Source organism: Chenopodium album, chromosome 12, assembly GCF_948465745.1.
Source record: "Chenopodium album chromosome 12, dcCheAlbu1.1, whole genome shotgun sequence".
NCBI lineage: Eukaryota > Viridiplantae > Streptophyta > Magnoliopsida > Caryophyllales > Amaranthaceae > Chenopodium > Chenopodium album.
In genome coordinates, this window is record NC_137845.1 from 16,043,831 (window position 1) to 16,069,347 (window position 25,517).

The following is a 25,517-nucleotide window of genomic DNA, read 5'->3' on the forward strand; positions in this document are numbered from 1 at the left end:
TAGCAAGGACAACATGGTTCATCTTATCAAAACTTGAAAAAAAAAAGTGAAATCAGTCTTATAAACACATAAACCACAATACAACACATGATGAGCAATGAGGCCATACCCAAATAGTTATTTTAAACGAATCAGAACACAACACGTATCTAGTGGACTAAATCTATCGGATCCCAAAGCACGTAAACTTAACACAAGACATGATACGACACGTACCAATCACTAATTAGTTCCAATTAAGCTAGTTAATGAAGACTAATGTAACAACAAACATTGTTATTAGTTATACCATGGAACAAGCCAAAGAGAGAAAGAAAACAAACAAGGGTACCATCGTAATTACCCACAAATCCCAAGGACTAAAACGCATATATTTGACCATTCATTAAACATGGCACTCTCAGATTTCAGACACCTACAAATTCATTCCTCAATTCCTCCTCTCTTTTCTCATTCTCACATTCTCCCCCTACAAACTTCCTTTGACTCGATCTCAACTTATCACCTCCGCCGATTAAATTTATGGCGTCGGAGCTGATCTTCCGAGGCGGCCATGAATCCCACCTCAAATCCGACGAGTACGACTCACCAAAGCCTCTTAAACCATGGCTAACCGTAACTCGTCCGATTCACTACCTTCTTCGCGAGCAACGACTCGTGTTCCTCGTCCTCGGCATCGGCATCGCCACATTGATCTTCTCCTTGACCCCATCAACCACCTCGTCGTCTAAAATTGACGTCAACATGCACGATTCAATCGGCGGGGAATCGTTCCTGACCGCCGAGTCAACCCGGTTGATTCCGACCCACCATGGTCGGGTCAGTGATGGGTTTAGATCTGGGAAGGTCCCATTAGGGCTGAAACGAAAAGGGTTGCGGATAGTTGTGACGGGTGGGGCCGGGTTTGTCGGGTCGCATCTTGTGGACCGTTTGATTGCGAGAGGTGATAGTGTGATTGTTGTTGATAATTTCTTTACTGGGAGGAAAGAGAATGTGATGCATCATTTTGGAAACCCTAGGTTTGAATTGATCCGACACGACGTCGTTGAGCCTCTTTTGTTGGAGGTTGATCAGATCTATCATTTGGCTTGCCCTGCTTCCCCTGTTCATTACAAACATAACCCTGTCAAAACTATCATATCCTTTTCTAATTCATTCTCTTTATCTTTTTCATTATTGTTATTATTATTATTATGATTTTAATTTGATTTATTTGGGTGGTTGAATTTTGAATTTTTTTGGGTGTGTTTGAATTTTGATTTTATGGGTGATTTTCCAAGAAAGTGAGTTTTTTGTGTTTGGGTAATGAAACATGGAAATTCCCATCCTCAAATTGTTTAATGAGAGTTGCATCTTGCATGTGGGCCAGGAATTCGAGTCAATTTCTATTATACATTCCGGTGTACCATATACGAATCAATAAGTGGTACTGGTACTAGATGTATGTTACATCGGTTGTATAATAGAAATCGCTCCGAATTGGGTATTAGATCGAAAAGATTTGATTTTTGTTAGCAAATTTGTTGTTAATGTGATGTGAATGTTTGTTGTTGATACATTTGTTGATGTGAATTGATTGATTGTTGAATCCTTGACTGATGAATTAACAAGACAAATGTGGTAGGAACATTGAACATGTTAGGATTGGCAAAGAGAGTAGGTGCAAGGTTCCTTCTAACAAGTACTAGTGAAGTTTATGGTGACCCTTTGGAGCACCCTCAGAAGGAGACTTACTGGGGCAATGTTAATCCCATTGGTAATTTTTCTCTCTCTTCTTATTAATTCCATTAGAAAACTCAACCTTTTTGATTCACATTGATTGTTAATTTGTGTTTATGACGTCTTAATGCACCCGATCCCATCCAATTGTGTATTAGGCTTTGTTTTAACTATCGTGTTATGTCGTGTCCTGTTATGATCGTGTCATGGAACATGTGATTGGAGCGTTATGATGGGGTTTTATTTCTCATTCCCCAGTATATGGTTCCTAAATATAGATTTTTTTTTTGTATATTTATGAAATTGTGACGTTATATTTTGCTAGAAAGAAAACATTTTTGGTTGAAATTTATGTTAGCAATAACTTTATGAATCGTGTTATTATGCGCGGGAAAGTAATGTAACATAAGACACGTGGACCTATGAAGGGTGACGTTTGATAAAACTGTACAAAGTGTCTTTGTTCATTTTTATTTCCTGCTTTTTCCTCCACTTTTGGGGTGAAATTAAGGACAGTGAGCCACGTGGGTCAAGTTGGGTGTTAACACGTGTAAAGATCTGATGAGATCTATCATCATGGAAAATAAAATCCGTGATTTGCGGGACCACTAATCAAGCTGGGTTTTAATTTCCTAGTCTTAAGCAGGCTACCTAAATGGGGGCTCATTCAATCTGTGTAGTCATTTTCTTATTATTTGCCTAATTCATTGAACTTTGGAAGTATTTTTGACTTGCTTAAAATAGCATTATAATAATTATTTAGGAAATTTGATATATTCTCATTGCTTTAGTGATTTTGTAGGATTATTAAACGTATTTTGTATGAACGTCGGTGCTCCTATTACATTGGAAAGCATCCTTGTACTTCACCAGTATCTTTCTTTGTTAAAAAAAAAAAATGCTTATATGTGAAGACAACATATTTTATGGGATGATCGTAAGTAATTTATTATACCAGTAAAATCTATTCTAATGTGCTTTCACATGAAGCTTGTTTGCACATTAAATAAAATGCTAGATTAACTGAACCAAGTATGTGTGTAAGTGTGTTGCTGCATCAGAAGTACATTGTGACAAGAATTATTTAAGTAAAAAGTTGATGACAAGTGTTGACGGTGGACATGTTATAGGTGTTCGTAGTTGTTATGATGAGGGAAAGCGTACAGCAGAAACATTGACTATGGACTACCATCGAGGTGCTGGTGTTGAGGTCTGTTCAAATTCTATTTGTTAATTACTATTGAGATTTGTTAACTACTTAATCACTATTTTAAAATTTATATTAGGTAGCTTGTTTTTAAACACGCGTCATTTGCTGCAGGTGAGAATTGCCAGGATTTTCAACACTTATGGGCCTCGAATGTGCATTGATGATGGTCGTGTTGTTAGTAACTTCGTTGCACAGGTAATTACGAGAACTTGTGCCTCTTTCATATTGGATAAACTATAACATGCCCGATTAGTACTCAGTTTGAACATATTTTACTCGGACTCTTCATTTTACCTCAAGTACCCGTGTCGAACTCTCAGACACTCGGACATGGGCATGGCACTTGGATACTCCATTTTAGTTCAAAATCATATAATTTTTTTTACGAAATAGTTGAGTTGGACACTTGGACATCCGTGTCAGACATGGGTACCCGAGTCTTAGTAACATAGGTTTGAATTTGATGAAATTGGATTTTAACTGAGACATATTTCAGGCCTTGAGGAAGGAACCCATGACTGTTTATGGTGATGGAAAGCAAACCAGAAGTTTCCAGTTTGTTTCTGACTTGGTAAGTTTGCCTCTCCAATTGCTTTATGCTGTTCTCTAGCTTAAATTTGGACTGTGTGCTACTCCTTTCGTACTTTTAATATTGCTCCATTTGTCTTTTCATGACCTCTACTTTTAACAAATTCAACAGTAAGACTGTATCATTATCAAAGTTATAAATTTAAGACCCAAAAATTGTAATTGGACAATCTTTTGGGAAAGATCTAATCAAGTTTAATTATTTGTGTGTATACTTGTCTTTAGTGCTGTGTATTAATCAGCTAAGCATGTTCTCTTACTAGGATTTGTTGTTACCATTAAGTTATTGTTTATGAGATGGGGGGTGGTTCGATCCCATGTGAATTACGTAGTAGCATTTATATTTTAGAGTATAATTATGCTAGTACAACTTTAATGAGTGTGGAATGTGGTAGTTGTGTGAACTCTGGCAATGACTGGGTATTCCGCGTGAAATTCGAATTGTAAGAAAGGTGTTAAGGATTAGGGCAGCCTATTTGGGAAAGGGCACCCTCGATCTCCATAAGGAGGTGGGATCGAATACCCAATCCCACCTCCCCTTTCTCTTCACTGGGCTTCGTGAGATAGGTATTGAATGGGAGATCACCATTTACCTGTTCAACAAATAAAAAAGATAAGGTTTTTCATGCTGTAGTAGTAGCTAACATGATCAAATTTAAAGTTCTGTTTAAGTACTTCTATAAGAACTATTTATTAATGCATAGATCTAAAAGATTTGGTCAGTGCATGGTTTAAGCCAGCTCAATAATAACAAAGCTACCCACTTTATGGAGATCAATTAGTTAACATATAAAACAAAGGTTCTTGAAAGTGTCAACTGTTGGTATTTTAGTCCAATTTATTTGTTTTTATTGATAATGTTTATTCCAATTCTTGTAGATTTCCTTTGCTGAATTATTTTTTCCCCTCTTCCAAACTTCGTGATCTGTGACACTAGTAATTTATGTTGCACATGGTCCCTAATCAACACAACTTTTTGGTGTATGTTTGTTGTTAATGAGTTTGTCCCCTTTTGTCAATGATAGTAGTTGAATCATATAATAGGGTGCAAATTTGCTAAAATATCTCGAGTGTATTTTATTCTTTACGCTTAAAATTTTCACTCTTAATAGTATGAGGATTTTAATTAGAGATTTTGTACTAATCGGATTCGTATAATACATCCTTCGTGTTTGCAGGTTGAAGGTCTGATGCGGCTAATGGAGGGTGAACATGTCGGTCCTTTCAATTTAGGAAATCCTGGTGAATTTACCATGCTTGAACTAGCCAAGGTATTCTGTCACATTCTTTTATTTTACCATTGTAGTATTCTCATTGTCGGCGTTATTTTTTACCAAAGTACCAAAATTAGAGGTGCTCCACCTTTTTATATACAAGGACACTTGACCTACCATTTGGTCCACTATGAACTACTGTATTATTTATTATCAATGTCCTATGCCCCTAAAAATTAATGGCCTTTGTCTTCAATGGTGTCCTACCACACACTGCAACTAAATATCAAATATGTATGTAGTAGTTATTTTAATTCTTCCATAACTAGCCAATAGAAATACTGATAATATTGTAGCCTGTAATATTATGATGTGCAGTATAAACTGATAATATTGTAGCCTGTAATATTATTTTTGTCTCTCTTTTTGTGAAAATTTGGAATTTAACATCTTCTCCATATTGAACAAGACAGAAAATGAAATTTGTGGCAAAACTTTGGGTGATGGTTACAATATAGAATAATCATACACTCCTTAGTGCAAACGGGCTCCCATTCCGTTTGTCATACAAGAAGTATTAATTTTTTCGTTTGTTTTTCAGGTTGTTCAAGAAACAATAGATCCAAATGCAAAGATAGAATTTAGGCCTAACACCGAGGATGATCCTCACAAGAGGAAGCCCGATATTGGTAAGGCTAAAGAGTTGCTTGGCTGGGAGCCTAAGATCGCACTTCGCAAAGGTCTGCCCATGATGGTTTCTGACTTCAGGCAGCGTATCTTTGGTGACCAGAAGGGAGGTGACACCACCACCACTGCATTTTAAGTTCTGCTTTAGCTTGTGTCTAAAGGAGCAATTCTGGCACATAAAACGATTTCTGCTCCATTCTCCCTGGGCGACCCTTGACTGTATACCATCGCAAGGCTCGAGTAGTTGCAGATCCGGCTTCCAATTGGCTCCCTTCGCTAGATTATAGATATGTAGAGCTTATAGTCTTCAGCATTTATATTATTATATATTGTCCTATTTTTGTTCGTTGCTGATATCCATGTAGACGCTGCATTAATACTATTCCGTAATCAGTTTTTTTCTCAGCTATCAGGTTATTCTTTTTCCTTATCGAGGGTTAATAATGACATAAATGATTATAATTAGTAGTATATGCAACTGATGTATTATCGTCTTGTAGATCTAATATTTTAGGGTTTTCTCTCGTGAGAAGGGTTCCTAGAATGTATTTTACTTTATGAAAAAAAATTATTGCATTTTTGTCCATGCATGTTTTCTTTCCTACCTTCCCTAAACCTGCCTAACATTTTCTGTCATTGTTGAAAGCTATTGGTGTGGACTTTTCCCACTCAACTATTATTATCACAAACCTTTAGTATTTCTTTTTAAAAAAAATATATAAAATATTTTTAGTCAAATATTTTTTAAAATGACCAAGATTTATGACCACATGACATAATGGTTGATTGGATTGACGAGGTTGATTAGGGGATGTCTTCTTATGGACAATTAGACATCAATTTTCATGATATAAATAATCCAAAATATAGGTTGGAAATAATTTTATCAATACTATTTATGGAATTTATAATTAGGCTGATAAGGTTGTTTGAGTGGTTTGTTTATGGAGTGATAGAGAGTATATAAACTTACAAAGCATATGGAAGCAATTAAGTGCAACTTTTTAGCAAATCTAGGTGATTGCAAGTATTATGTCCAATTGAGTAATCATAGGTTAGAGCATAAATATAAATTTAATTATAATTTTGATTCATACAGCTGGAATCGATTAATTACTTTGCCCTTCTGCGATTGTTTTTCAAGAAGTTTAGAGCACTCACATCAGTGAGCGTTTTTTTGCTCATGAGCAAAATTGATGAACAAAAATGGATAAAAAGGTACTACATCAATGAGCAAATTAGAAAATGCTCATGAGCAACTTAGAAAATGCTCATAGGATGAGCAAACTTAACAAGGAACAGTAATAGCATGGGCCCACTCATCAAACTAACTTTATAATTGTATTAATTTAAATAATAGTATAATTGTAATTAATAGCACTAAAACTTCATTAATCAAAACATAATTAATAATAATATGGTGATGTGTAAGAGAGAGAAATGTTGGTGGGGTATGTGAAAAAGTAGGAGAGATAAATGATGAACAATTTTTTTTTTTCTGATCACTAGTGGGATAAAATATGCTCACAAAAAATGCTCATGAACAAATTAAGGTGGGAAGAGAGAGAAAGTGGCTAGAGAGAGAATGAACAACTCATTTTTTGCTCACTGATGTGAGTGCTCTTACAGATCTTCATTTGAATGATACTCCCCCCGTTTCAATTTGTTAGTCCCATATACTATTTTGGGCGTTTTAAAAAGATCTACCCATATTGAATGTTTTCCACTTTTAACTTAGTTCTTATTTCCTATTTTATACGTATTAAATTCTGATTGGTTAAGTTAATTGATTGTGAATTTATAACATGACTCTAAGTAAAGAAATTATTCCCTATCTTGAATTATGCAATTATGGTCGACGGTTTCCTAAAAAAAATCAAAACAATTTAAATAAGGCAAAACTATTTATGAATTGTTTTTGACTTTAATATTAGTTTCCAAATATTCATCTTTTCTTATTTTATGTGATTGATTCCATATGAAACTATCATATTGAAACGGAGGGAGTACTTCTTAGGTTGTTGGGTGTGGCCAACATACATTATTAGGTATTTTTTCGAGATGAAACTAATAAGATTTCACATGACTATATTTTTCATTACATACAAGTCATAAATTAAGTCAAAGAGAAGTGTGTAAATAAAGTCAAAATGTGTCAACTAAAAAAATGGAGGAAGTATATATTAAATGTTAGAAAGGGGGTAAAGTATACCGTAAGAGAGTAATTAAGATAAACACCATGAATTACGATCTCCATTCAAGAAGTTTATAAAGACTATAGTGATGTTCACCACGGCCTTAACGTTTCCAAAAAACCAGCGATGATGAATTTTAGTGCCCAAGAAGAGAGATAGAGAGAAGAGAATAAGGGGTAAAGTAAATCCCAAGAGAGAGTTGTTGACACCGAAATTTTGTTAATTATTAGGTGTCAGATTTATGTAAATAAGGAGATAATATCAAAAGATATAAGATATTTATCTTCAGGATCTCGTAGAATATATGATTATTATCTTGTAAACTACTCTATGACTCTCTATATAAAGAAGTCATTTCTAAGGTTTAATTAGGCTAAAGAGGTCGTTTCTAGGGTTTAATTAGGCTCAGATGGAACAAGTCACAAAGACCCCATCTCTTCCCTGCTACCAAACATTGTAGGTCCATAGTACGGAATAAGCCGACAAGGCCCGTACTATAAACAAATTCAAAACCCTAACCCTTTAGAGAGAGGAATCAAGATATCTACGAGAGTTGTAACCCACAGATTATCAATAAAAATAATTGTTTCCTTATATCTTCCTCCTCTTTATTTGTATATTGCAGGTTTGAATTTTTAATTTATACAAGAGTAATTAAGATTACCCATTTTTAATTACTTAACTAGTTTTTAAGCCTCGGCGATGCTCCGACATTATTTTCATGATAGAAATCCTTATTACTCCCTCTGTCCCTTAATTAGATTCCTAATTCTCTTTATTATGTGAGGAATAAATGTTAGAAATAAGAATCTAATTAAGGAACGGAGGGAGTAATATCTAATTTTGATAGAATGTCAAGTAATAAACTAATAGCTTGGTGATTAATGTGTTACAGTTTAGGCTTATGGTTGTTGATTCAAGTCTTGTAAGATTCATATTTTTGAACATATGGAATAAAAAACTTGATTAAATGAGGAAAGCGCCACGTGGCACCTAAACTTGTTTAATAACGCCTTTTAATATATAGTAAGTATGGATTATGGAGTATTTTTAACATCTTTTATTGATTTAATTTTCTTATATTTATAAATATAAATAAAATCTAATTTAAATATTTTACTTATTTTCTAAAATGATTTTTAGCAAAAAGAAAGTAAAGAAGCACCACTTTTCTTTTTTTTAATTATGGCCACGAGGTTGCCACCTTAATAAGCCCGCTTTTTTTTTTTTCCTTATCTTGATCGCCAAAGTAATATCTTCAAATAAATAATCTAATCGCGAATGCAAACTTTTATAAAAATCACATTCCCTTTGTTTAGTATTGTTCTTCATACTTAAATATCTTTGTAAGGCAAAATTAGTCAAAGTGCGTAAAACAATACAAGTATGAATTAATAAAGAGTACAAAAGTTCTACCATCCGATGAAAGAGAATTCTATTATTCATCTAAAATCCAACACACTTCGAACTAAGTGTACCTAAGAGTAGTACGTATTAGCTGCTCAATTGAAGATCAAGTAATGAACAAAAATGCCAAATTACGTACTTCACTGTTAAGTGTACAGTTTTGGGAAGAAAGAGATGGCTCGTGGGCAAGGGCAATGGTGGTGAAAGAATAGTGTGTGACGTGAAATCACCTTTCACAACATAAAACGTCACTAAACTATAGTTGAAAAGAAAACCTTTAATGTCTTATGTGAATGTCCCTGTTAGTTTCAGGCTTGAAATTTATTGTTGACATAGAAAACTTAAAAACAATTTTGTTGTTGGCCAAAAATAACACTTGTAATATGTTGACAACAATCAGCAGAATATACTTGGATATATAGACATAAGTTCTACTTTTCAAATTAACAGTTAACTATGAATCTGATACTGCACAATCAAGATAAAGCGACATAATATGTACTGGATATGACTAAAGTTAGCAACATAGATGATTCGGGAGACGATCAGACCTCTAGCCTTGAGTCTAACTAAAGCAACTCAGACATACTACTTGGCCATACGCCCATACTTCAATGTAATCCCCGCACAGCTGACACCATTATCCAGTGATCAATCTCACAAGAATAAGGCTACAGCTATTCAGAGCATATTCTGCCCAACATAAGTTCCACAATTCCACTTGAGTAATACTATTCTCGGATTACATCAGTATAAAACGGGCCATCTGCAGAATCAGCAGCTCACGCGAATCAGGTGACTGCGAAATTACTATGGGTTCCTTAAGACAATGATAACTGAGTCTCCTCGAAGGAACATCTTGCTAATGACCCTGTCCTTGTTCACTGGCTGTGCCTTTTTCTTCCCTTTCCCAGTCTTCGGGGTCTGCAACATGCCAACAAGAAATTACATTAGTATCATAGCACGTGAAAATTCACGAGAATAGATAGTTATGCTCCCTCCACCTTCAATAAATAAATCTGACTGTTCTGTATTACCGGGTTAAATTGCATAAATAATTATATGATGTAGGGAGATAACATTCGCAGGTTCCGTTCTCAGGATCTAATACTAAGTAATTTTTAATCATGGGGCGAACAGGCGAAGGTGGAAGGGGGGGTGTAGATAGTTGAGACAAACCTCAGTCCAGATCTCATGGACATTTTCAAGAACCATATTGCAGTGACGATCAAAAGCTCTCACACGTCCAAGCAGTTTTTTGTTGTTTCGGCAATTGATAAGGACCTGAAGAATTAAATCAGAAGATTTAATAACCAACAAAGCACATTATGATATAAAAAGACTATAAACCATGCTCCTCTTACTAGGTAGTACTTTAAAATATGAAAGCAAAAAAATAAGGAAGTGTATATCAATATATAGTGAGTATCGTAAATAATGACAAATTCAATTTAACAGAGAAAATGTGAATAAAGTAGTTATCTAGTACCCGCGTGTTATTCTTGACACTCATCTTAAGTACAGATAATGGACCAGTATTAAACTCCTCTTCCTCATTCTTTCCCTTGCAAAAGTTATCAAACAGTACAATTGTTAGCTTAAGTGTAGAAGCAATATAATCAGTTAACAAACTTAATAGAAGACGAAGTAGAAAGGCCATCTAAAGCATAGTTCATGCAGAAGCCATTTTAAAATGGTCCAAAATATTCCAGGGTGCACATTATTATGAAATCTTAGCACTGAAGAGTCTCAATGATGCGAAATTGCAAAACCACATTATCTTACAATACTACTACATAAAGCACCTTCTAAGTCACAACAATATTCATACTGGTTTAACAAATTTACAGTTATATAGATTTCATAGCCAACTTGAACCAACATTTATCTACTCCGCAAATTCCTTGCAGTCCATCAAACATAAAGTTTATATCATTATTTTGAAATTGTTTCATTGCAAGAAGCTTTCAGGAGATTATACAACGAAATGTCAAAGAAGTGATGCATCTCAAAAATATAACAATGTATTCCTTGAGCTATTAGGTGACACTCTCTTTTCTGGAATGGCATTAATCTTTTCTCATCTAGACTTATAAGCCCTTATTCGACCTTTAAAAAGCCTTAAACTTATCCTTATCTGAAGTTATTGGACCTAAAACTATCTTTTCATTTCTTATTAGACCTGAAATTATATTATCTTATCAACCTGGAATTTGTTAAACCTTAATGGACATATTTTAGAACCAACTTTGCCCAAAATGACCAAAACACTTCTACAATTTGGAAAGACCATAAATATATAGCCATGTTAGATAGTGGAAAGAATAGCATGAAACAATCAATTACTAGTCACAGAGCACTAAGGCATTAGTATATGCGGAAAGTATTTAGAACTTACTGGGAAATCTTCCTCCATTGTTCGACTGAAAATGAAACACAAAAAAAAAAAAAAAAAGTATTAGTAAAATGGGATACATTAGGAGGTACTACACCGACATAAACAATACAAAATACGTGGTACACCTTAGTCTCACGGGCCACAACAAGTACCAATTACCCTAACCATCATGTCACCTACACACCATGTTACTCACTCTAATATACACTACACCTATAGAACCAAAGCCAACATTTAATGGAGACCAGACAATATACAGGAAGCCTTCAACAGATCTCAGAGAACGCAACTGAAGACATAATCCACTGGTAACAAAGATTGATTTGAAGAAGGATAGACCTTAACAAACACTAGAGATTGCATATCTGCACATATTATCTTTATTCTGTGTCACTAAAAGCACTCTAGCCTTATACATAATAATTGTATAGCTTTATATATCCTCTAAAAACCTCAATTTACATAGCATAACAATGCACAACTTCTCTCGCAACAAGACCAGAAATTCTATACTACTTTAAAACGTTATTCGAGTTCATTGCTCACAAATAGCACCGCTCATCACTGACCTAAGCTCAATCTAATGTCAGTGGCAAAGCCTATTGCTGATGAGTGATGACAACTTTTATCATCAACCTTTCAACAACAGCCATTTGTGTCAAAACAAGTTGATTGACCTAGCATACAGAAACAGTTCATTCTTATTTGTGCAAATATGAAAGGAATTCTCATACAAAATACAATTCAGGCCTCGGCAAATTAAAACTAAAGAAACTTAAAGGGGTTAGCTGATAATTTAAAAATGACAACCTGAAAAACTACAAGGCAATCAAATTTCAAAATAAAGTAGAGGGGTAAGGGGTTAGCTAATCGAAGGAGTGTGCAAACTCAGCTCAGTAAACTTGAATTTAAACTTGAGCCGTGAATCTCTACCTAAATTTCAAAGTTCAAACTGCCCTAAAGCTTAACTTGAATTCAAAAACCTTATCATCTTATTTGTTAATCAATTTCACTCATAATTTAAGTTAAGAGGTTATAATATGTAGAATTAATTCTCGACTTCTCGCGTTATGTTGTATTATACTTCCTCCGTTTTTGTTTGAAAATATATATCATGATTAATTTAACAAGATCCTACATGACTATATTTTTCATAATGTATAAAGCACAAAATATAGTCAAAAGAGAGTGTGTTAATAGTTCTAAAGTCAAAACGTGTCAACTAATAAAAACGGATGTAATAGTAAACAAAACTTCAGTCAAATTAGAATAGTTTACGAATTAGCTAGGCTCATTGACACCCCTAACCTAAAAATTGGACTTCAAAAGGCAAAATTGGTATAAACCACCTTTTTTGACCAACCTTTTTGAAAAAACCACCTTTTATGTTTTTTTTTTTTTTTTTTTTTTACTAAACCATCTTTTAAGTACCCAAGTTTTTTTATTACACCATCCCTATTTCAAATTTTGACGAAAAATTTAACTGAGATGTCAAATGGGCCCACAACTTGTGCTTTCCCTTCCTTAAATCATTTATTTTTTCTCTTTCAAAAACATTCGATCCTTCCCTCTATATAAATGAATGACTAAATTGAGTAAAGTTCTAAAAAAAACCAAATGTAATTTTGCTGCACAAATTAAATTGTAGTCTTTGTTCATTCTCAAACCCTAAAATGAGGTAATTGAAGTGGATGGTTGAGATGGAAGGGAAGGTTTTGTTGTGGTTGTTGATTTGGAAGTGGATAATTGAGATGCAATCCGTTAGATTTGAAATAGGGGTGGTGTAATAAAAAAACTTAGATACTTAAAAGGTGGTTTAGTAAAAAAAAAAAAAAAACATAAAAAGTGATTTTTTATAGGTGGCTTATACCGATTTTACCAATAAAATCACTAACGATTCAATGTTCATGAAGGAATTGAATCCGTGAGGAGTGCTTTGCATTACTGTCAAATTATATAATGTACAAGGCTTAAGTTCAGCCACCAATCAATGCTATAATCTAGGAATTAGCTATATACGAAAATATACAAGGCACTAATCTAGGTAACTAAATATTTACATTGACTAAAAGATATATTGTGAATATATCTTAACACACCCCCATAGTCTAAGCTGGAGGAGGACGGATGCTTAGACTATCTTTAAAATCTTCAAAAAGAACACGAGGGAGCCCCTTTGTAAAAATATCCGCAATTTGGTGCTTAGAAGGAACTTGATGAACCCGAACCTCACCCCGGGCTACCTTTTCTCGAACAAATAAAATATCCATCTCTATGTGCTTTGTTCGTTGATGTTGCACCGGATTGCCGGAAAGATAGATTGCACTCACATTGTCACAATAAACCAAAGTCGCCTTCTTAATCGGACAATGTAACTCCAAAAGCAAGTTTCGAAGCCAACATGACTCAGAAACCAAATTCTTAATAATCTTAGGAGCATGAAGGACATTAGTGAGGGACAAAGGAGGGTTAGGGGAAGGCAACGTAGTATGACCACAACCATGAATTGGAATTGTATGACCACTACCAACAACAATACCATTAGGATGATTGCTCAAATTAAAATAAGACGAGAGATTACCGTTGGAGGATGTCATGTGCGAGGTAGCACCGGTGTCCATGTACCACGAAGGATCGGGTTGGTTCAACGTCATGGTGTGCATAGCCGACTCGATATCCGTAGGAGCATAGGACATGGGCTGCTGAGAAACGGTGTAAGCATGCTGAGGTCGAGGCCCAAGAACCCCCTGCTGTTGTCTCATGGGCTGCTGAGGTCTGGCCAGCCTTGGGTGGGCCATGGGCAAGGAGGAACGGCCCAGGGAGCCCAGCCCCAAGGCTGGTAATGCTGCTGCTGCTGCCACGGTGGTGGAGCAGCCCAGCCCTGCTGCTGCCGCCCACCGCGGCCGGAAGGTGGACCACCGGAGCTTTGGCCGCCACCACTGCCGGAGTTGTGTCCCCGACCGCCGCCGCCGGAATTTTTCTGATTCTTTTGATTTTTCTTGTGATTTTTCTGATTTTTACCACGAGAACCACCAAAATCACCCCCGGAATTCGCAGCTTCACGAGGTACCCCTGCCACCATTGCCGAATCTGTTGATGTAGCCGCCTTCTTTGCCAAGCCGGTTTCCTCCAAGGTGAGCATAGAGCGGGCTTGGTAAAATTGAGGAAGAGGATTACTTTGTCGGATTAACGTAGCAACCCCATTGTAAGCCTCCATGAGACCGGAAACCAATCTAAGGACAAGCCGATTATTATCGACCGGAGCCCCAACATTCTTCAATTGATCGGCCAAGCTCTTGAGCCGTTGACAGTATGCCGAGACGTTTGGAAAGTCCTCCATGTCGGTGTTGGAGAACTCGTGCTCAAGGGTCACAGCACGGGAATTTTGGTTATCTTGGAATATGTCCTTAAGCCTATTCCAAGCCTCCATTGCCGTAGAGTCGGGTTCCATGATTGTGTGCATAAGGTCGTTAGAGATCGTGGAATAAATCCACCCAAAACAGTCCATAGCTCCTTCTCCTCCTCGGTTGAAGGCGCAGCCACCGCCTTCTCCGGAGCTATGATATGATGTAGAACCTTGTGTGACCGAGCATTGATTTTAAACAATTCCGCCCAAGTAGAGTACTCAACGTTCGCCATTTCAAGAGTGAGTGGGACGTTGTGTTTGATATTAGACACGGTAAAAGCCGGATGAAAAGAATTCTTGGATTCCGGCATTGTTACAGTGCAAGAACAGAGAAAGGAGAAGAGAACAGAGGAAGGAGAAAGGTAGAAGAAGAAGAAGAATGGCGGAATTTCAAAGCTAGGGTGCAGCGGAAATATTTCCCTAGTCTACTGATACCATGAAGGAATTGAATCCGTGAGGAGTGCTTTGCATTACTGTCAAATTATATAATGTACAAGGCTTAAGTTCAGCCACCAATCAATGCTATAATCTAGGAATTAGCTATATACGAAAATATACAAGGCACTAATCTAGGTAACTAAATATTTACATTGACTAAAAGATATATTGTGAATATATCTTAACAGTTCATAAGCACGAAACCCATAAGGCAATAGCAGGCAACAAGAATACTAATCTCATACTCCAAAAATCAGGATTATCCTAAATTAATCAGATATACTCCAAAAAATCAAGATTATCTTAAGTTAATCAGCTTCTCATTAGAAGTCGGAATCATAACAAAATATAACTAAAAACTTCTTTCAAGATTTGTATGCAATTTTTATACGATTTTTCGAGCTTAATTTGATAACCGAGTTAATATCAATTTCATAGTTTCGATTATCAAATTAAAAGGTTCAGCGCACATTAGCAACAAAATTCAACTCGATCATCAAATTAAGCTCGAAAAGTCGCATAAAATTCTTCTACAGCTCTACCTAAATATCAACAGAAATTTCACAATAGATAAATTGTAGCAACGAAATTGCATGTTATAATGTTTCATAACTTGAGTAATAACCAATAATTAAATAATCCACTTTAGAAGAATCCTAAATTGAGTATACTGACTTAGCATTTCGATAAACCCTAGATTTTGATATTGAAAATCGATGATTATTAAAATAAATAAATGCTGACCTTAGAAGCTGCTTTAATGGTGGAGACAGAGCTCAGAAGCCAGTTCAATGGAGGAGAGAGAAAACTCAGAAAGCGCTTCAGTGACGAGAAAACGATCGGTGTTGTGTATTTTCGTTGTATTGCCAAATATATACGAAGTATAGATATTACTTGCTTGTCAAGATATGGGAAAATGAGTTGAGGTAAAATACGGTGCTTGAAGTTTGGTATTTGTACAATTTTCAAATGAGGTAAAATAGTCCCTCAATCACCAATAATTCACTTATCAGGTACAATTTATCTGACTAAGCATAATTTAGGGACTTTGATGCACATGTGACAATAAATTTAATGATTTTAAATGTAAAGTTTAGGGACCTTTAACTGATGAGTTGACATTTATTAAATTAGAAATGAAAGTTTAGGGACTTATTGGGTGAGGTGGCTAATGTAATCATTATAAGCCAAAGTTTAGGGACCTTAAAGGGACACATGATGCTCCCATACAAGAGTGATTATAAGTTTTAACCCTTAAGTGTAATTTAGTTCAATTAAACTAATTTCATATCAACTAAACCATTTTAATTTTAGTAAAAATTATTTATTTTTTAAAAATATATAGGTGAGATAATTTACGCGTGAATGTATGGTTGTCGCCATTTACTTCAGTTAAACACATTTAGTTAATCTAAGGAAATTATTATTTTCTCCTAGAAATTAACACAAGAAAAAGAAGAAAAAAAAAGGGGAAACCCTTAAAATTGTCTCACATAAAACCTAAAAAAAATTGAAAATCCTTTAGAACACAAAACAAATAAAAAAAAAAAACCTTGAAAACCTTTTAGAACGTAAACTCATGAAAAAATAAATTGTCAATAAATGAGAAAAGTGGGGTGGTATTATTTTTATTCTAGTTTCATACATTTATTTAGTTTTATATTACAAAGTTTGGCTTTGTCTTATTCACTCACTTCGGAAAAAACACATTATATTTTTTGGTTTTATTTATTTTTTATTTAAATTTATTTTGGTGTGTTAAATATATAAGGGGTTAGTTAGGAGTTAGGATTTGAGGATGTATGGTTAATGAGTTTAGGTGGGATATATTGTACTTCCTCCGTTTTTTTTTTTATTTTTTTATTTTTTTAATTGCACCATAGGGGTTGGGTACAAATATTTTGGTAGTGGAAAAAAGTAAGAGAGAGAAAGGTAAAAATACAAAATTGCCCATGTGACATATTGATAAACTAAAAAATAAGTGTGAAATAGCAAGGGTATGTTGGGTATTTGTAATGTGAATACAAATAATTTTTTTCCTAAAGAGGAAATGGTGCAATTTTTGTAAAACTTCCTAAAAAGGCAAGTGGTGTAATAATAAAAGAACAGAGAAAGTATAAAATTTGATTACAAAAAAATGGTAGGAAGTAAAGGAATGATACAAAAAATATAAAATATTTCATGATTATCAAATTTTATGAGCAATTTTTATTCTCGCCAACTCACTTTATAAATATTTGATTAAAAAAAACTCATTTTATGAATTCCTAACCTTTTGTTTATATTGTTCAAAAAAAGAAAATAAATAAATAAATTAATTTGTTTGTATTTAATTTAATTAATTGACTATGATCTAACAACTCCCTAAACTTTTGCTTGAAAAAAATAAGTATAGTCCCTAAACTTTGCTGACTCATTTCTGGAAGTCCTTGAACTTTGGCTTAGTTGGCATTGACATCCCTAAACTTTGCTGACTAGGAAGTTTCTCCGCCAAAAATGGTGAGGCACGGGTGGTTGAGGGACCTTTTTGCCTCATTTTAAAGATGAGGAACCAAATGTGCTACTAATAGCAAAGTTGAGGGACTGTATTTTAGCTTAACCCGGGAAAATATATAAGAATATACTTCGTATTTACGAAATACTCCGTATATGATTAATACTACTATTATGTTCTATTACTTCATTCATGTTTTTAATAAGTGTTACTGTTTGACCAAATACGCATGTCGAGACACGATTTTGACTATTAATTCATGAAAATTCCTTGTTTCTCATATTGAGAAACGATATTTGTTTCTCATGTGGGCATTTTCGTGAATAAATCAACAACTTTTTCATTATTGTGGGCTCCACAATTGAATAAAGTTGAATAAAATTGTTGGTTTATTTACAAAAATGCCATGTGAGAAACAAATTTTGTTTCTCGCTATGAGAAACTGCGGCATCCCCTTAATTTATCTAATTATATGTTAGTAAAATAATAGAAAATTTAATAATATGAAAATTTACATTATCATGAATCCAACAATGTATTATAGAATAACATTTGTTTTTTATATACTAGTAAAATAATTAGGTTAAAGTCATTAGGTAAATTAGTGAAAAAGTCAAACTGTAACACTTATTAGAACAAGGAGGGAGTATCTTTTATTGTGATAGGTTAATTATTCCTCAGGATAGATATTTAGATTCTTACTCAAACTAGGTTCGTTTCACTCTCTATAGATACTTGAGATGTGATTATGAGAACAGGAGAGGTTGAGATTAATTTGACATGATATCATGAGCCAAAGAAAAATGCCAATTTTTTTTAACGTTAGATTAGATTAAAAAAAAAAAAAAAACAAAGTGATAATACAGAATAAGATAAAGGAAGATCATACGGTGGTCACCTCATGCTTATTTAGTATACTATTTAGGTTAAGTAATAGTCCTGAAAACGTTATCACACCAATACAATGCGCGTGGAAAAAATTAATTATGATGAATGGGCACAAGCTATTTGACGATCGTTGATGGCTAAGCGAAAACTCGGTTTTGTGGATGGTTCAGTGGACAACCCTTCGAAGGTGGAAGATTGAATTGATGTTCAATCCATGTTGATGTCATGGATTACGAATATCCTCGACACGAAGCTCCGTTTGACAATCGGAGATTATGACGATGCTAGTCTCTTGTGGACAAATTTGAAGAATCGGTTTTGTGTAGTGAGTCGTGTGTGTCAATTGAAGACTTCCTTGGGCGGGTGCAAGCAGTCCTCGTCCTCCTCCGTAGTAGCTGATTATTTTGGTCGCCTTGCAAAGATATGAAAAGAGCTTCTCACATACATGTGTGTGCCCAAGTGTGCATGTGGGAAGTGTGAATGCAACATTATCTTGATAAGCTTCACTATTTCTTGAGTGGATTGGATGATCATTATGCGGCTATTAGAGCACAATTGTTTGCTCAAAAACTGCTACCAATAGTTGATATTGCTTACCAAAATATCTAGATGACCAAAAGGCTTCGTGGTGGGAGTATAAAGGTGGAGAATGTAATGTCGTTCAAGGATGATTCTAAAGCAAGCCCAAGATATGAGAATAATAGTGAAAAATTTCACAATCATTGCAATATAGAAGGCCATGAGGAGAGTAGGTGCTTTCAGATAATCGGTTACCCTAAGTGGTGGGGGGATCGTGGTCGAGGTGGTAGAGGAAGAGGTTGTAGTGGTGGTCGAGGAGGAAGCCGTAGGAGTGCAACTGCAAGTGGTCGTACAAGAGGCCAGGGCGTGGTACGGGAAACAACTCATCTTCCTCCCAACATCAATCCGTAAGGGACAAATAAGGTGGCTGGTAGTAGCTCTTCACAGCAGCACATGAAGGCAACAGGGTTTTTGTCTTCGATTGTGATGCAACAACAGGTTAAATTGGTGTGAGTGTTACCCAAGTCCAACAAATTTTGGATATTGTAATCCAAAGAATCAACAATTGCATGGTAAGAAAAATAAAATACCTTAGATTGTGGATACCGAGTGTTGAGCAATTAGGTTTTGATGATTATAAACTAATGATGATTATCTATCTAACGTGTATGTTAAGTTGTGCATAGAAAGAGCAAGTTATGTTTGGAACAGGATACAAGGAACCTGAGCAATGACAAGTATATATATAAGGAACTTGAGCAATATAGGATAAGCAATAGAGGAACAAGAACAATGATAAGTGTTACGGTTGATAAGCATGATGATGGCTAAGGAACCATGAAGGTAACTATGTAAATAGGTGTTTACATATGTTAGCTTCACGAGGTAAGTATCCTATACATATATATGTCATGTATGTGTAGGAGTCTTTTAATTTAGTTTAGTTTTCTTTACTGTTTTTATAAATGAAAAAAACTAACCTTCTGAGTTACTTTGTTATCCTCAGAAGTTTGCTCAGTTTGTCATCATTAAAAAGGGGCAACTTGTTGACCCTTATGAGGTTTTGATGATGATGTTAAGAATTGAGCAAACTTCCATTTAATAAGGATTTTCTAGTGTTGTGATGTTTGCAGGTTCAGTAAGCGTTGAGGGCTGAAGTAGGAACTGAAACAGAGGAACTTTAGAAGATCCATGAGGATACAAGTAAAGTTAGAAGAAGAGTTCCAGAAATGGAACTTCCAGAAGTTTCTTAACAGGAACTTCAAAACGGGTTGTAACGACCTGGTTCTGGTGTAATGCTGGGGCAAACCCTAAGATCCAGAATATATCAAGACTACAGGATTCCAGAACAAGAGTTTCAGAGAAGCAACATGAAGACAGAGAAATAGAAGTATATTGCTCTAGGATTCATGTAAGTATGTTGGACATAAAAGTCGGTCTGGAACAAGTCTATATAGAACCTAGGTGAACTCCAAACAGTCAATGAAATTAGAGTAACTGACTTGTCAGGAACTCGGAGACTGTCAGAGTTCAGGAACCTAATAGGAACTTAAGTGTGCACGTTGTTAAAAGTCGGTTTTAATGATATATATATTTATCTTATACGTGCATATCTTTTAGGGATTTGGTTTTACTGAATAAAGATATTTATCTTCTAATAAATCCCTTTTGGAAAAAGATAAATTTTGTTTAAAAAGTATTTTTAAACTAAAAGATAAGATTGGAATAAAAGCTGATTTTATGCTAAGTTTATCTTATTATTATTGACAGATTTTATTCTTAACAAAAAGATATATTTTCGGAAAACTTGTTTTTAGAAAATATCTTTTAAACTTATCTTTTCAGAAAATCTATCTTTTTCAAGATGAAATGAATAATTCGAGTGTACTATAAATATGCTCATATGTATTCATTCAAAGTTGAGGCTGACGAAGTGTAGTGGTCGTGCTTAATGGTTTTAGCCTTCACCACGAAGCTAAGTCAGTTCTCCTGGTCAAAGTTCCTATCAGGTTTTGGTTACAGTATGTCCAGTGAGTTCCAGACAGGTCTCGAGTGTTCAACATATTAGTTTTATCTCTTTATTCATAGATATGTATTTAGGGATATTCAATGAGATCTTGTAATGGGAAAAAGGGTTTTTGAGTGTTTTGTATTTTGGGGTGAGATTGTGAATTCTCTTAAATTCACACAAGTGATGAGTTTGAAATCTCGTAAAATTCGAGTGGTAGTTAGTCACCCCGAGTGTGTCTTGGGTTGCAAGTGGGAAAAAGGAACCTGAGTGTGTCTTAGGTCGAGAAAGGAACCTGAGTGTGTCTTGGGTCGAAAAAGGTGCCTGAGTTTGTCTTAGGTATGATAGGATAGGTTCTTATCAATTAGCAAGTGTCTTAAGAGGAACTTGCGAAGCAAAGGTCTGTGTAATAGGTTGTACTAGGAGAGTTGCCTATTATAGTGGAATTTGTTTATAAGTCCCAATAGGGCCGAGGTTTTACTTCCAGTTGGGCACTGGATGGTTTCCTCGTAAAACTTGCTGTGTGCTTTAAGTTCCTTTACGCTTTAATTGTTTATTTCCGCTTAAGTTCCGCTATTGGAACCTACTACCATTCACCCCCCCTCTTGTAGTAGTTCATCTAAACTAACAATTGGTATCAGAGCAGGTGCTCTTGGTAAACCGGGCAACCCCGAGGAGCAAGTTCCAGGCTAGGATGGATATCTACAAGGAATGCAACGAATGGAACTCAACCCTAGAACGTACCCAATACCACGTGAAGACCAAAGTCCGCTTGTGAAGCAGAAGAGATTTAAAGATGAACATCTTTGAGGTAAGTGTCTCGTCTTTGAAGTCTTGATTATATGCATGATATTATGTGTACAAGTTCCTTGCAGTATTTCTAGTTAAATTTTGGATTTTGTTTTGAAGGTTTGCAAATCAATTCTGTGTAACCTCAAATCTGATTTGTAGTGTGAAAAGTATTTGTCAGATTTACAAATTGATTTATTTTTAAAGAATCGGTTTACTAGAAATAGTTCAAGGAACGTATTGTGTAGAATTATGCATATTTGGTCTCTTGGAACCTGGATTACTGCTGTATGGAAACTTAATTCTTTGGGCAAGGTAATGAACGTATATTTTGAATATTTGCCAAAGAATGACCTTATCATGTGTATGTGTTATTCTGAATATTTATTATGTAGACACATGATGTTTATTGTTAGTAAAGATAGTTGGTTTAACCGTAGTTGTTTAATTATGGATTATTAACGTCAATTACTAACATGAAGGTACCCAATATATATTGGGTAACCAAAGCCAAAAGATGACTGATTTTGCAGGCTATATGAGTGAAGACAACTTATTAATAACGATGATCTTTGGTTGTTTGTATATAAGAAATTATGTGCAAGTTCCGCTCACTAGAAAGCCTTTATAAGAGGGTTATAGTAGGTGAAGCGACAATATGGATAAGTGTGTAAGTCACCTATACATCTCTCTGTAAATATTGGTCATGTGCTTTTGGTATGTATTAATCCTTCACAAATTCCTATTGAAATTCAATTCCCTATTCTTATGAAGGTTATTTGTGAATGGATGAAAAGAGAAGTTGTTTTGATGTTTATAATGTATATCATGACAAACTAACTTCTCTTCTAGTTTTGTGCAAGTTATTAATAATTGTTTTGTAGGTTTGTCCATTGAGACAAATAGGTGCATAAAAGTTTGTTCCATTAGGAGCTCAGTGCTTAAATTGGTTGGAACTTGGTGAACTTGAAATGATAGAACGAATTAGGGATACAGGAATAACAAAGCTTCTATAACAAGGTGCTATAGGAGTTATTGTATACGTTCCTGTAAAGATTCTGGTTCAAGTTCCAGTTAAGTTCTTATTATTCAAAGTTCTTTGGAACAAAGCATTAATTCCTGTAGCAGACTCTTATGAAGGATGATGAGTTAAGATGATTATCTTTGACTGCGTGTTGAAGATTCATCATTTCGTTGATGGAACGACATCTAAAAGGGAGTACTCTTACAGGAACTTTATGTTTCAACACTTTTATGCTTTAGGTTTTATCTATCTCTTTTGACTAACCTACTGACATTTTAAAGGCACAAAGGAATCTCTTGGGTTGTGAACTTTCAGGTTATATCTTTTGAATGATAATATGAGGGACTTTGACAATTTGAGATTAAATCAACACGTTCCTCTACCCAAGATACAATGGTCTAAAGGACCAGAAGGACATGTTCCAACTTTATGTCAAAAGGAACATGGAAGAGTTGAAGGTTTATAATAGGAGGGAACTCGCATTATCTCGACAGCGAGGTTTCAAAAGAGATGATGATAGCCAAATCAAGGTATCTCTTACTATAAACCTACAATGGAAGAACTTTGACTTATAATACTAACACGAAAGGTAAAAATTTCTACATAACAGGAAGTTAGTAAGTCAAGTTCCTATCCCATTGTGAATATTTTTCTCGTCGAGTTTTTAATGCACATTCTGGTTTTCAATTGCTTGTAACTCTAGTTGTTTCATGGCTTCAAGATGACATCATCAATAAAGAGTAAAAATGTCACATTTGAAGGGAATCAAAAAGGGAACACATCATTTGTGGATCTCAAAGTGATTCCTAACAACAACCTGACATTTCTAGGTTTTATTGAAGATGAGATACTTCTATGCTTCAAACTGTGAACATGTAAATCTTTTCATGCTTGATAAACCTAGTAGGAACTCGATAATAGATATATGTATATGTAAGTTCCAAACAGGTTAAGATCGAGAAGCATGAGAATCAAACACATGTTGCATTCTCTTTCAATATCTGGTGGATGGTAAGCAACACTAATCTATTGGATCTTAGTGATATGGATATGTTTACCATGTGATATGTAGAGACTAATTGAAAGAGATGTCTTGTTTATAAGTAATGAAAGCAAATGTGCACTTGGTTAATTTTCTTAATAGAAGAGACGATGAATTGTTTAAAGTCTTTTCTATCACAGAGTAAGTGGCTAAGTGTTCATCATCTATGAGGCTATAGATCTAACAACGGAACCTAGTTCCAGTCATGTTTAGTGTTTGTTGTAGGAACACAGGATTGATAACAAGTTTCCAATTTTGAATCATGAAAGACAAGAAGAGAGCAAAGTTATATACTAATGGTCTTTGCAGGTTCTTTGGAATAGTTTTCAATGCCTCTTGCTACATCATCAACACTGAAGCAATAGATCTTTGATTAACAAGACACCCTATGTTTCACTTAGGGATGTTTGATGATAGAAGTGCCAAGGCGATTTATTCATAAACGCCGAGAACAGCAAAACATAAAGAGTTTACCCTATCGTGTCTAATGTGCAATAATAAGTGAACATATTTTGAGACTAACATGTTTGTTCCCATCAGACAGGTGATAAAAGGTGAACTCGAAAGTTCTTGAAGAACTAACTGAGTTCCTAGTAAAGAAATATGTCACTAAGAATAACAGCAAGGGATAACTACATATGTTGAGGAACTTCGAGATGTTAAGTTCCAACTCATGCAGCAAAGTTCAAAGAACTCAATACAAGAAAGCAAGTTCCAACGAAGTTCCAGAGCTGAGATAATATTTTTTCCGACCAGCAATATCTCAACAAACTATGGAACTAAAGTGTTTTTCATGCATATGTAACCAAGGGGAAAACCTCAACAACCAAGGATCAGAGAAGAGCTAAAGATATCAACCGAAAAAGATGGACTTCATAACTCATAGTTGTATAAAAGATAAGTTTGTTTTTAAGGTTGATGTAAACATATAATTGGTTGTTATCAGGTTAGATGTGCAGCAGGAACTTAATAAGCTTAAAAGGAAGAGGATGCATGACACATCCTGAACCTATTCTAGAACACCTAAAAAGGGTCGGAGATTAAAAAGGGTGTTCTGGAAAATGCTTATTGAGTAAGGCACGTGGATGGAACAAGGCCAGGTTGGTTCTTAAAAGAAACAACCAATACAAAGGTATGTATTGTCTTTAAGGAACTTGTTGCGTGTGTAGCTAGACTTGAAGCAAATTGAATAATATTTGTTCTTGCTGTTTATATGGGATTAGAGTTGTACCACATGGATGTCCTGTATGTCTTGATATGAATTTTTGTAGACGTCTATGTGGAACATACTCTAGGATAGAATGCTATCCAAGTTCCTTCTTGAAAATTGAGTTTTAAAAAGTATCAATTTTTGTTTTCAAGATGAACTGAGTTATTAGTAGTACTTGTTTACATTGATATATCTCTGGTACTACTAACGAGCCATTGTGCATTGGTTTTTGCTAATTTATGATAAGAAAATATATTTGTAAGCATTAGCCACTGACAATG

The 25,517-nt window shown here is 34.9% G+C and overlaps 1 protein-coding gene and 1 pseudogene across 1 annotated transcript; one reads left to right on the top strand and one right to left on the bottom strand.

Moving 5' to 3' along the window:
* Positions 1 to 397: 397 nt before the first annotated feature.
* Positions 398 to 5,823, top strand: LOC145570418 (UDP-glucuronic acid decarboxylase 2-like). Its single transcript, XM_081629493.1, has 7 exons — positions 398 to 1,141; positions 1,613 to 1,756; positions 2,850 to 2,929; positions 3,041 to 3,124; positions 3,426 to 3,500; positions 4,696 to 4,788; positions 5,333 to 5,823. The coding sequence occupies exons 1-7, from the start codon at positions 523 to 525 to the stop codon at positions 5,552 to 5,554; spliced, it is 1,317 nt and encodes a 438-aa protein (XP_081485619.1). The 5' UTR covers positions 398 to 522; the 3' UTR covers positions 5,555 to 5,823.
* Positions 5,824 to 14,176: 8,353 nt separating this feature from the next.
* Positions 14,177 to 15,135, bottom strand: LOC145570979 (uncharacterized; annotated as a pseudogene).
* Positions 15,136 to 25,517: the final 10,382 nt, after the last annotated feature.